The sequence below is a fragment of the Trachypithecus francoisi genome, unplaced genomic scaffold (assembly GCF_009764315.1).
Source record: "Trachypithecus francoisi isolate TF-2019V2 unplaced genomic scaffold, Tfra_2.0 Lachesis_group5, whole genome shotgun sequence".
Classification (NCBI taxonomy): Eukaryota; Metazoa; Chordata; class Mammalia; order Primates; family Cercopithecidae; genus Trachypithecus; species Trachypithecus francoisi.
The window spans coordinates 11978701-11991220 of NW_022681470.1; the positions used below are offsets into that span (position 1 = coordinate 11978701).

Below are 12520 nucleotides of genomic sequence, written 5' to 3' on the forward strand. Positions count from 1 at the left end.
AAGATTGAGTGCGTTCATGCCTGTGTGTACTCGTGAGCAATTTTCTCCATTCTCGACATTTCACTGTGTAGGGGTTTTGATGGACTAAGTCACTGAATTTAGAAACTGATAGGTCATTATCTGTACATGTGTCTCCCCCTACTTTTTAAAAGATAGCAATGTCGTATTTCAGTTTTGCTCTTTTCATTGGATAAAGGACTAGGGTATAGCTTTTCATAGTAAGCCAACTCTGTGTTTTCAATAACCTTTCTTATTAAGGTTTTAAGGAGAAATGGAAAGAAAAGTAAGAATCTTCCATAATTAATATATTTAGCGTTTGTAGTTTCTTAACCCTTTTTTATCCAATTTCCTTTTTGGTATCTTAGGATTTGGCTACTTTATTTGAGGAACTACAGAGAGAAAAGAAACTGAAGTCTCATCAGAAGTTGTCTGAAACTTTGAAAAACTTACTTAGTTGTGTATATAGTTGCCCATCTTACATAGCAAAAGATTTGATGAAAGTACTTCAGGGAGTCAACGGTGAGGTATGTGCCGTTTAAGTGGATCGTACATTCCTGTGATGTTACTAAAGAATAGCTGTAACTGCTTGTGGGTGAGAAAGTCCATTGTAAGAGTTGCATGTGTGCGCTCAGAAGAGATACATGTAATATTAATTTGAGAGGGAGATGAATTGAGGTAGAGAAAAAAAGATACAAGATACAAAAACAAGTACTGGTGAGTTCTTTTAATTTTAAAATTAGATGTGTTGTCCCCGTCTAATCATTTAGTTTATTTGAAATGAACTTCACAGTCTTGTGTCTCCTGGGGCTGCACTGCTAAAAGAAGCTGTTGGTTTATCTCTGTTTTTCAAGTGAAAATTCTATACAAAGGAATCTATTTGGACACGAGTCTGTGAAAATTCCAAAATCATTTGCTCGTTTGTTATATATAATTAGAGCTTTCGTTATGTTCTCAAAGAAGCTTGTGTTACAAAAGAAAGCAGTTGTGAAATACTTGTTGATGTGATGGCATGTGCTGACCAACAAAAAAAAGGTTCTGTCATCCCAGTGTTCCAGAAACGCCTGTGTGCTTCAGTCCTGGACTGACTGTGGGCTTAGAGAACTAAAATGAGTCAAATGGATTGAAGACCATTTGATTACATTTTTTGGTAGGAACAAACAGGTTCATTCAGCCCCTAGTTGTCCCTGGTATAGTTTAAATTAGGAATTGACAAATTTCTTGTGTAAAGGACCAGATAGGAAATATTTTATGCTTTCGGAGCCACCCAGTCTCTGTTGCAGCTACTCATCTCTGCAGTTGTATCAGGAAAGCAGCCACAGACAGGGTGTAAACAAATGAGCATGGCTGTGTTTCAATAAATAAAATTTACGAAAACAGGTGGTCTGTTGAATTTGACCTGCAAGCCATAATTTGTTGGCCCCTAGTTTAGCAGTTAAAGATTCACATACATAATTTGAAGTAATACTAATTATACCAAGTTGGAAGCATTGAAGGCTACATACAGTGTTTTTAGGGGATGTTAAACTTTATTTTTATTCTCTAAAGTTTTAGTTTGTGTTTTCTTTTCTCAAATCTTGAGGGATGCTCACAGGTTATCTTTCTGCTCATCTCTGAAGGGTTTAGAACTTGAGCATTACACATGAACTCTATCAGAAAGGATCTGAGTGCCTCAGTGTGAGTTAATAGCTGTCCCCATGTCTAAGAAGTTGTCGTCATTGGGTTTTTTCCTCCAGGCTAAACTCCCATCTTCCGACAGGCTTTGAGTGTCTCTATAGGGTGAGCAAAAACTTATCAGTATACATAACTATTTACTTATAAGTCTTTCGATCTTTAGATGGTGCTTTCTCAGCTATTGCCTATAGCTGAACAACTGCTAGAAAAGATCCAGAAGGAGCCCACAGCTGTGCTGAAAGATGAGGCCATTGTTCTGCATCTCGCTCTGGGAAAGTATAATGCATTTTCAGCTTCCCTTTTAAATAAGGATCCAAAGAGTCTAGATATATTTATAAAAGCTGTGCACACAACAAAGGAACTTTACGCAGGAATGCCGACCATTCAGATCACAGCCCTTGAAAAGGTCAGTGATTTCTTTCAGAAACTAAGGCATAGCATGTTCAAGGATTTAAAGGTAGACGGCAACAGGAACAGCGTTAAAAAAAAAAACAAAAACTTTAATTTATTTGGAGAAGATAGTTACAGGTGGACTAGAGATGTTTTAAAGGAATATGATGTATTTGACCCATTTTTGAAAACTGAATGTTGTACATGGGTCATTAAAACGAATTGCATTTTAACCGACACAATTAAATGGGAAACAATTTTATATTTTGAGAGAGGTTGATATAAAAATTATTTCTGGAGTTTAAACTTGTTCACTGAACTCAGTTGCCTTTTTTCTACCCCCTCTAGATTACAAAACCATTTTTTGCAGCCATATCAGATGAAAAAGTTCAGCAGAAGCTTTTAAGAATGTTGTTTGATTTATTGGTGAACTGTAAAAACTCACATTGTGCTCAGACTGTCAGCAGTGTTTTTAAAGGGGTAAGCTGCAAACTTCCTGTAATTTTTTTATTAATGTTTAGTGTCTTCCGAAGGACACCATGTTTAAGAGTCCTGCATTTTATAGTGCTTGTAAGAGGTCAGATGTTACCGTTAACAAAAATCATGGAAAAGTGAGTCATAGAGAGGCATAAAATAAAAATTTTAAGTCTTTACCATTATTTTATTTTATGAAATATTCGTTGATAGAGTGTGTAGGAATATGTGGTCTTACTCGTATTACATGGAACCTACCTATTCCTTTAACCAGGTAGAGTGTGTAGGAATATGTGTGTGTGTGGTCTTACTCGTATTACATGGAAACTACCTATTCCTTTAACCAGGTAGAGTGTGTAGGAATATGTGTGTGTGTGGTCTTACTCGTATTACATGGAAACTACCTATTCCTTTAACCAGGTAGAGTGTGTAGGAATATGTGTGTGTGTGGTCTTACTCGTATTACATGGAAACTACCTATTCCTTTAACCAGGTAGAGTGTGTAGGAATATGTGTGTGTGTGGTCTTACTCGTATTACATGGAACCTACCTATTCCTTTATGCAAGGAATAGGAATGAGTGAGTGGCTCAATATTGAACGGGGTAGCATTATTCTACTTAATTTAATTGTTTTAGTTTAAATGTTATGTTTTAATTTAATTCTACTTAATGTAGTTGTTTAATGACTCACAATGGAATTGAAATTCTGCTTGTTGGTGTTACATGTATATTGAAACCTGGGTATTATCAGAATAGCCAGCTGGTTATTCTGTTTTTTGAATATAGGGTAATATAAAGTTCTAGTATCTAGATTCAGCAGTTCTCAGAATCTTATCGTATTTACTTAATCTTTTTTCCTTCTTTTTCTTTGCTGAAGTATTTTAAAGAAAATCTCAAAATTTCATGCACTTTCATCCCTCTGTGCTTCAGTGTGCATCTTTTGAAAAGTGGATACGACTACAATGGCATTAGAATTTTTAAAAAATTAATAATTCCTTGATATTATCTAATACCTAGTTCATAATCATATTTCCATGGTTATCTCAAAAGTATTTTTTGTAGTTGTTCTCTTCATCAGACTCCAAAGTTTTAGTTGTGATGTTAGAACCTTATAAAAGGAGATATCTGGATCCCACCCCATATCTAAAGAATCTCTGGGGCTATGAATCTGTTTTTGTGTGTGTGTGTGTATATGTCTTATTCCTGCCCAGCTGATTAGAATATACGTATCTGATCCCGCACTTGGAAACAATTGGTATGGATGATTCTATGTTGCGTTACTAGTTTTCCACCCTAAGGGATGAACGTGAAATTGAGTGACTCTGGAGTGGAGAAGTGATACCATATCATAATCATGGCAAGTGCAGGGCTGTAACTTGAGACTCCCAAGACAAATTATATAGAAAGCAAGTGCATGGTAGTAGGAGAGCTTAGTTAAAATGAAAATCTGAAGATGAATTTATGTTGGCTATTGCTTTTGGTTTATACCCTTCCCTACTTTGCTTTCTTCTCATTCTGGTTTTTCAAGAGGTCTGTAACAAGGTAGTAGCATCCAATGCTGGGTGGGTGCAGATGTATGTCCAGTAAGTCATTCTTCTCTCTTAATTGAATACATCCTTCCTAGGGGTTAATGTCTGATTTTAGTCTTAATATTTTTAAGGAAATGTTGGAAAAATTGGAATCACAAAAAACACATTTTTAGGAGGCTTCAAATATAGTACTAATTAAGTGCTAATTGAATTGAGCTAAAATCTAGTCCAAATGAGAACATCTTAAAGAATTTAAAGGATTATTAGAAGGAAAGTGTTAGCCCAAATTCCTCCCTCTTCTATTTGACAGTGGGCTAGAGAGCATATGAGATACTTAACTAGACATGCCATATCAGCCAGAAATAAGATTGGCCTTAAATGTCAGGCCAGTTGTACTTTGACTACCAAAAGTATTTTGGTTACCAAAATACACTCGATTATATGAAACACTCTTGTGGTCTGTGACAATAAATATATACCATATGGTAAGTATATACGGGTGAGAGTATAGGTATGCAAGGTACACTAAGTGAAACATACCAAGGTACAGAGCAATGTGTATAGTATGTTTCTATTTATGTTTTTTAATAGAATTTTTATTTAGCCATTGGTATATGGAAAGTTTTTAAAAGGATGCTTAAGAAATTGTCAGTGATGTTTGCCTTTGGTGATTGGGCTGGGGTATGGAGTGGCATAAATTCATAAAAATGGACGTAAATGCTTTCATTGTATGTCTTAATCTAACATTTATTGCTCTAATTTTATCCCAATGGATTATATCATCAACTGTTCTTCCTTCAATATTTCAGATTTCCGTTAATGCTGAACAAGTCAGAATAGAACTGGAGCCACCAGATAAAGCTAAATCCTTGGGCACAGTTCAGCAAAAAAGAAGGCAAAAAATGCAGCAGAAGTAAGAGCTACAAATGCATTGAGCACTTGCTGTTGTTCCCCTGACTCGGAATGTTATGAAACCTTGGAACTTTTTGATACCCATCAATTTGCTATAATCAGGCACAGTGGTTTTTACTTAGCACATCATAGGGTTTGCTTTTCCAACTTTTTGTCTTCTCCATTTTCCAGAAAATCGCAAGATCTAGAATCTGTCCAGGAAGTTGGAGGTTCCTACTGGCAAAGAGTAACTCTCATCCTGGAATTACTGCAGCACAAAAAGAAGCTCAAAAGTCCTCAGATATTGGTGCCAACTCTTTTTAACTTGCTATCAAGGTAGTGACACTTGGCTTTGATCTGTGAGAGAGCAGGACTCTAATTCTTGCCCATCTTATCTAACAAACATTCTCTTTTCAACATACTCTTCTCTTGTTTAGATAGTCTGTAAAATAAAGCAAGTACTATACTTGAAATTAAAAGATTGGTTTTAAGTATCCATTGCCAGTACCCCAAACTGACCTTAGTGTCCTGTGTCACGTAGTAAGTGACCACTCACTTTACAGCCTACTTTCCTCTGAACTTTTCAGTAACATGCCTGGGGCATCATTACTTGTATTTCAAGATATAATGTTGAATTTATATAGATATATATGTGTGTGTATATATAGTATTTGCTATCTATGTTTTCATATATATAGATGTGTGTATATATATATAGATTTGTGTGTGTGTGTATGTGTGTGTGTAAATTGAGTATGAATTGTAGAGTGTGCTTTCATATGAAAGGAAAAGTAGTTCTGAAGGTTGTCCTGTAAGATTCCAAATAGGTTAATAGAAAGTGCAATAGAGAGGAAGTGGAATTTGACATAGCACCTGTCTATATGAGAGAAAATTAAAGTTAGAAATCTTATATCTTATTTCTAGACTTCATGTTTAATGGTAGTATTTTAGTTATTCCTTATTGAATATGAGTTCTGGACAACGGTCATTAATGCAGCCATGAATTGTGCAACTTTTACATTTCCCATCATTTCTCTTTTGGGTGTCCTGAAGGTGTTTAGAGCCCTTGCCACAAGAGCAGGGAAATATGGAATACACCAAACAGTTAATTCTTAGTTGTCTGCTCAATATCTGCCAGAAACTCTCTCCGGATGGTGGCAAAATACCCAAAGGTAGGTACTTTTGGGAAGGAAAGGTTAGAAAAATTACCTGCTTTGAGTGTGAGTGCACCTGCCACTTAGAGTTTTTGCCTTTCTCACCACTGTAGATGTTTTAGATGAGGAGAAGTTCAATGTGGAGTTGATAGTTCAGTGCGTCCGCCTTTCGGAGATGCCGCAGACCCATCACCATGCCCTTTTACTTTTGGGCACTGTGGCTGGAATATTTCCGGTAAGTGTTAATGATACAAGATTTTAGCAGATATTTCAGAGATTTTTCTTCCACAGAAATGCACTGGCACCTATTGATTTTAAATTTAATCAATTAGGCTTTGGAATCTTCCAGCACTGATGAGACTCAGCCCTGCCTCTTCATAGCTGGGACTGTCTGAGCCAGTTGATCTTGCTAAGCTTTGGTTTCCATTTTTATCAAGTGGGAATAATAACCTTCTTCACTGGATTGTTGGGGGAATTAATTCAGTTGGATAATTTATGGTTAGTAGTTAGCACAACACCTGGCACACTATCTATCTAATAAAACAGTGGGCATTAGTGTTATTTGGGAAAAGTTAATATCTCATTTATCCTCAAGTAGTCCTCAAAATAACCTTTAACCAGTGACTTAAGAAAATTAATTTGATCACAAACTATATGATTTAAAGAAATCATGTCCCTTTTATGAAAAACATCATTTAAACATTTGTAAAGAGATTGAAACTATTTTCGTATTGCGGATTTAGGTCAGAAGTTTTTAACCTGGGGTTCTCTGTGAGCTTTAGGGGGTCTTAATGTACTGAAATCATATGCAAGGTTTTATGTCTATGGGTTTTTTTTTTCTTGTAAGAGAGTCTGTGCTTCTCGAAGGGGTTGATAATCCAGAAATAGTTGAAAATCATTAATATTTTTTCTGTTTTTATTGAAATATAGTTCAGATGCCATAAAATTCACCCATTTAATAAGTATACAGTTGATTTTAGTCTATTCACAAAGTTTGTGTAATCACCAGCACCATCTACTTTAAGAGCATTTTCATCACCCCAGAAAAGAAACTCTACACCCGTTAACAGTCACTCTTCCTCCCCCTCCTCCCTGCCACAACCACCACCACCACCCTGCTCCTGGCCACTAGGAATTGATTTTCTGTCTCTATCGATGCCTATGCTGGACGTGTCATGTAAACTGAGTCATACAACATGTGGCCCTCTGCGTCTGGTTTATTTTGCTTAGCATAACGTTTTTGAGGTTCATTCATGTTGAAGCTTGAATCTGTATTCCTTTTATGACTGAAGAATATTGTTGTATGTGTATGCCATATTTTGTTCATCTGCTCATCGGTTGATGGGCGTTTGGGTTGTTTCTACTTTGGGGCTATTATAAATTATGTTGCTATGAATATTCTAGACCAGGTTTTATGTGGACATGTTTTCATATCTCCTGGGTATATATAACTAGGAGTGGAATTATTGGGTCAAAAGGAATTTTATGTTTAACTTTTGAGTAACTTGCGAGACTATTTTCTATAGTGGCCACACCATTTTGCTTCCAGCCTGTAAAGATCCCAATTTCTTCACATCCTTGCCAGTACTTGGTGTTGTCTTTTTTATCACCATTCTAGTGGGTGTGAAGTAGTATTTGTGCTTATATTCTTTTCATATGAATTTTTTCTTTGGAGAAATGTCTTTTCAAATCCTTTGCCTGTTTTTTAATCAGGTTATTTCTCTTTTTATTGATGAGTTGTAATGAATCAGCAAAATGGAAAATGTTAGCCTGGGCAGGAATATCACTTGTGGCCAGGAGTTCAAGACCAGCCTGGGTAACATGGCAAGACCCCATCCTTACAAAAAGAAAAAAGAAAACAAAATTAGCTGGGCATGGTATCGTGCACCTGTAGTCCTAGCCACTCAGGAGGCTGAGGTGGAAGGATTGCTTGAGCTCCGGAGTCCAAGGTTACAGTGAACCATGATCACACAACTGCACCCCAGCCTGAATGACAGAGCGAGACCCTATCTCTTAAAAAAAAAATTAGTAGAAATGGAAAATGTTGATAGTTATGTTTTCTTTCAGGATAAAGTTCTACACAATATCATGTCTATTTTTACATTTATGGGAGCCAATGTCATGCGCCTGGATGATACTTACAGTTTTCAGGTTATTAACAAGACAGTGAAAATGGTTATTCCCGCACTTATTCAGGTAAGCTCTCTTTTTACCATACTGGGGTTTCTTTTTTTAATTTAAGAATTTTGCATATAAATGACATTAAAAGCCTTTTCTTTTTTTTTTTTTTTTGGGGTTTTTTTTTTTTTTATCCTCAACAATTGTATAAAAGCCTTTCTGAAATGCTCAGATCCATTGCCCTTAAGTTTTAGAATGCTGAAGCTAAGAAGCAGTCTGGGCAATGTCTTTCCCAATAATCTAAACAAACATGTTATAGCTGGTTCTGCTGTGCTGTGTGTGTGTAACTGTAAGTGTCTTAACATCATTTGGATGAGGTAAATTTACATCCACCGTCTGTTTCAGGACACTGCATCAGTTTGATAGTACCTTCTTACATGTTGATGAGGATAGGAACTTTTAGAGCTACAGTGACAAATTTGTTAACATGCAGTTTAGCAGATGTTGACCAAGCATTAAACTCAGAGAGAGAGGTGAGATGTTCTCTCTCCCAGTAAGGAATGAACAATTCAAAAGTAAAAAGTAGCCTCAAGAATAAAAGAGCTTGGTCATCTGCTTGAGTTTTCTATGTACCCTCACTTGTTAATTAATGTCTTTTCTCATGCTATTGACCATCCCAGGGATCACCATATTCAGCACCTTCTTTTAACCTTAGTATTAGATTGGTGTTCTCAGTGTCCACTAAATTGGCAAGTATAGGATATATACCTAAAAAGAAAAATAATAGACCGGGCGCGGTGGCTCAAGCCTGTAATCCCAGCACTTTGGGAGGCCGAGACGGGCGAATCACGAGGTCAGGATCGAGACCATCCTGGCTAATACAGTGAAACTCTGTCTCTACTTAAAAATACAAAAAACTAGCCGGGCGACGAGGCGGGCGCCTGTAGTCCCAGCTACTCGGGAGGCTGAGGCAGGAGAATGGCGTAAACCCGGGAGGCGGAGCTTGCAGTGAGCTGAGATCCGGCCACTGCACTCCAGCCTGGGTGGCAGAGCAAGACTCCGTCTCAAAAAAAAAAAAAAAAAGAAAAATAATAATATGCATTCGTATGGTCAGTGCCAGTCAAGTAAATGCTAAAGAGTTCAGAATAGGAGATAGTCCATATGGGACAGGATGACTAGAAAGTTCTGTAAGAAAATTTGAACGGGTGTGAAAGAAGATAGGATTTGTTCAGTGATGGCGGAGCCAATAATATGGGAAAAGGCATGATCTAGGAATGTTCACAGCATGTTTGAAGAATGTAATAGTGATCGATTAATGGAGAGCAGAAGGTTGAGACAGGTAGACGTTGATTTAGTCATTCATTCAAGTGTTTTCTGTCATTTATTCAACAACTATATTTTGATCGCCAATACCTGGAATAAAATGGTTCAAACTTTATTCCGAAAGCAGCAAGAAGTTGTTGGCCTTTTCTGTGCTCTGCTTATCTTCGTTCTTCTTGAGGCACAACCCAAATCCTACGTGATTTGTGCAGTGTTCCCAGGCAGCCTAAGCGGACTCGCTATCAGTGTCACGTATTTGGCATCTGCCGTTACTGCCTCCTGTTATCTTTTCACATATGTATTCTGTTTCTTTTGTTTGTTTGTTTTTTGAGACTGAGTTTTGCTCTTGTTGCCCAGGCTAGAGTGCAATGGCATGATCTCGGGTCACTGCAACCTCCACCTCCTGGTTTCAAGTGATTCTCCTGCCTCAGCCTCCTGAGTAGCTGGGACTACAGGCACGAACCACCACACCCAGCAATTTTGTATTTTTAGTAGAGATGGTTTTCACCATGTTGGCCTGGCTGGTCTTGAACTCCTGACCTTAGGTGATCTGCCCACCTGGGCCTCCCAAAGTGTTGGGATTATAGGCATGAGCCACTGCACTCGGCCATATATCCTGTTTCATACAGAAAATAAACGTCCTTTGGGGCAGGGCTCATATTATACACTTTGTATTCCCCTCAGGGCTAAATAGCACCTGGGACATGACAGGTACTTACTGAATATTTATTATTAGGGCTTTGATTATTAAAACTCTTGTGGCTGACTGAGTGTGGTGACATGCCCCTGTAACACCAGCACGTTGGGGGCTGAGGTGGGATTATTTGAGGCCAGGAGTTTGAGACCAGCCTGGTCAACATAGCAAAAGCCCGTCTCTACAAAAGTTTTTAAAAAGTGGTGGTGGGGGTTCTGGGATGCCCCAGCTTCTTGGGAGGCTGGGGTAGGAGGATCGCTTTGAGCTTAGGAGATCTAGGCCACGGTGAGATAGGGTCATGCCACTGCGCTTCAGCTTGGGCCACGGAGAAAGACCCTGTCCCTAAAAATAAATAAAATTATTCTGGTAACTTCTTGGGGCCCATCTAAAAGCCTTATCTTGTCCACCTAAAGCTTGTTTTGTGGAAGATGACTTGCACCTACTTACTGTCTCTGCTTGCTGTTTTGCAGTCTGATAGTGGAGATTCTATAGAAGTTTCAAGAAACGTTGAAGAGATTGTGGTAAAAATCATTAGTGTGTTTGTGGATGCACTGCCACACGTCCCGGAGCACAGGCGCCTGCCCATCCTTGTCCAGCTTGTGGACACACTGGGTGCAGAGAAATTCCTCTGGGTTCTCCTCATCTTGCTTTTTGAACAGTATGTCACAAAAACAGCGCTGTCGGCTGCCTATGGAGAAAAGGTCAGAACGTAGGGTGGGAAGATAAGGAAAATGGTGATTTACCCAGATTTTATGTTATTGTCCAGTTTCAACATGGGGCTGGTGATGCCTAATATGTGTTATTTAGAACCTTTTTGCTCAGAACCTTTTTCAAAAAGGTTTTTGGCATTTAAAAAATTTTCATTCAGAGCCCATAGCACTCTGAATATCCTCAGTTGCAGCAAAACATCTGAGGGTGAATTAACTTTTCTGAGCAACAGATCTGGTGCCATGCAGGTGGTTCTGTTTTAAGCCCAGGAGAGTATGGCTGATGAGTAATGAAACAGTGTCTCTTCAAAGTGGTTTTGAAGGCAGTTTGTGGGGAAATAGAGGAGCCTCCGTGTCCCTGAAGTTAGTAAGACACAAACACGGGTGATTGTTTGGAAAAGCCCTGTTTGGATAAGTCAAGGACCATTTTTAAATGACTTCTTAGACATGGGATCTGGGAGTAGATCTCGACCTACTCTAAATAAAGTAGTATACTCTTTTCTGCTAGAAATCCTAATGCACATTATCCTGAAATTATGCCTTCACAATTCCTAAGTACAGATTTATTACTTTTTTCTCTTTCTACACAGGATGCTATTTTAGAAGCAGACACTGAATTTTGGTTTTCAGTCTGTTGTGAGTTTAGTGTCCAGCATCAGATACAAAGCTTGATGAATATCCTCCAGTACTTACTAAAGCTGCCAGAGGAAAAAGAAGGTAAGTGTAGATCGGGTGTCACTTACGGTTCAATCTGAAAGCTAAGGAGAAACAGAAGAGAATGTAGGTTATCCTTAGTACATCTTCAGAAGGATTTTTAAAGTAAGTTAATCATTTTAATTTGATTGTGTACTTTCTTGAATCCTTATGGAAAGTAGTCGGAATTCCATTTGCCATTCCTCACACATTGTCTTTTTTACCTCTGTGCCCTGTGTTGACATCTTGGCTGTGGAATGTTACTGGTATCCAGGATGAGTTAGGTTCAAATGACAGTAAATGATCAGCACCTCGTTAGCTGTCTCTCAGCTTCTCATTAAAATATCTGAAGACATTTACATGAAACCAAAAAAAGTAGGTACCACAGGAGTGGCAGCAAAATATTAAAATTGTACCATACAGCAGAGCCTTGAAGAAAATCCCACTAACCGCAGCACCACTGAGGCTGGCTTAGGAAAGGGTTGATGAAGCCAGGTGTGATGGTATGAGCCTGTGGTCCCAGCTACCCAGGAGAGTGAGACAGGAGGATCACTTTAGCCCAGTTCAAGACCAGCCTTAGCAACAGAGTAAGACCCCATCTCTAAAAATTTTTTTTTCGTTAAGAAAGGGTTGACATGTTGAAAGTTCTTAGTTTTCTACTCTTTGAAGCAGAACAACAAGGCACGTTAGAAAGAAGGTACTCTAAGAGCTCCGCGGAAACTCCTTTCTGCATGGCCAGCCATTGGCCCTGTCATCCCTGTTTGGCTGGGCAGTGACTTGTCCCACCCTGCAGTCAGCTCAGGTTTGGCAGGGACAGACACGGGAGGTCCCTGGAGAGTATGTGGTGATATGGGTAAGGAAGTGTCTTAGCAGTAAGTC

General features: G+C 38.5%; 1 protein-coding gene across 1 annotated transcript in view; it reads left to right on the forward strand.

Annotated features, from left to right (window-relative positions):
• The window catches only part of HEATR1 (HEAT repeat containing 1), a 60806-nt gene that overhangs the window by 30727 nt on the left and 17559 nt on the right, over positions 1–12520 (forward strand). Inside the window, exons 22-31 of the mRNA XM_033198779.1 lie at positions 366–524; positions 1835–2077; positions 2410–2541; positions 4874–4977; positions 5148–5291; positions 6009–6127; positions 6223–6344; positions 8177–8305; positions 10712–10942; positions 11539–11665. Coding sequence (XP_033054670.1) covers positions 366–524; positions 1835–2077; positions 2410–2541; positions 4874–4977; positions 5148–5291; positions 6009–6127; positions 6223–6344; positions 8177–8305; positions 10712–10942; positions 11539–11665 — 1510 coding nt within the window. The remainder of the gene's footprint in view (positions 1–365; positions 525–1834; positions 2078–2409; positions 2542–4873; positions 4978–5147; positions 5292–6008; positions 6128–6222; positions 6345–8176; positions 8306–10711; positions 10943–11538; positions 11666–12520) is intronic.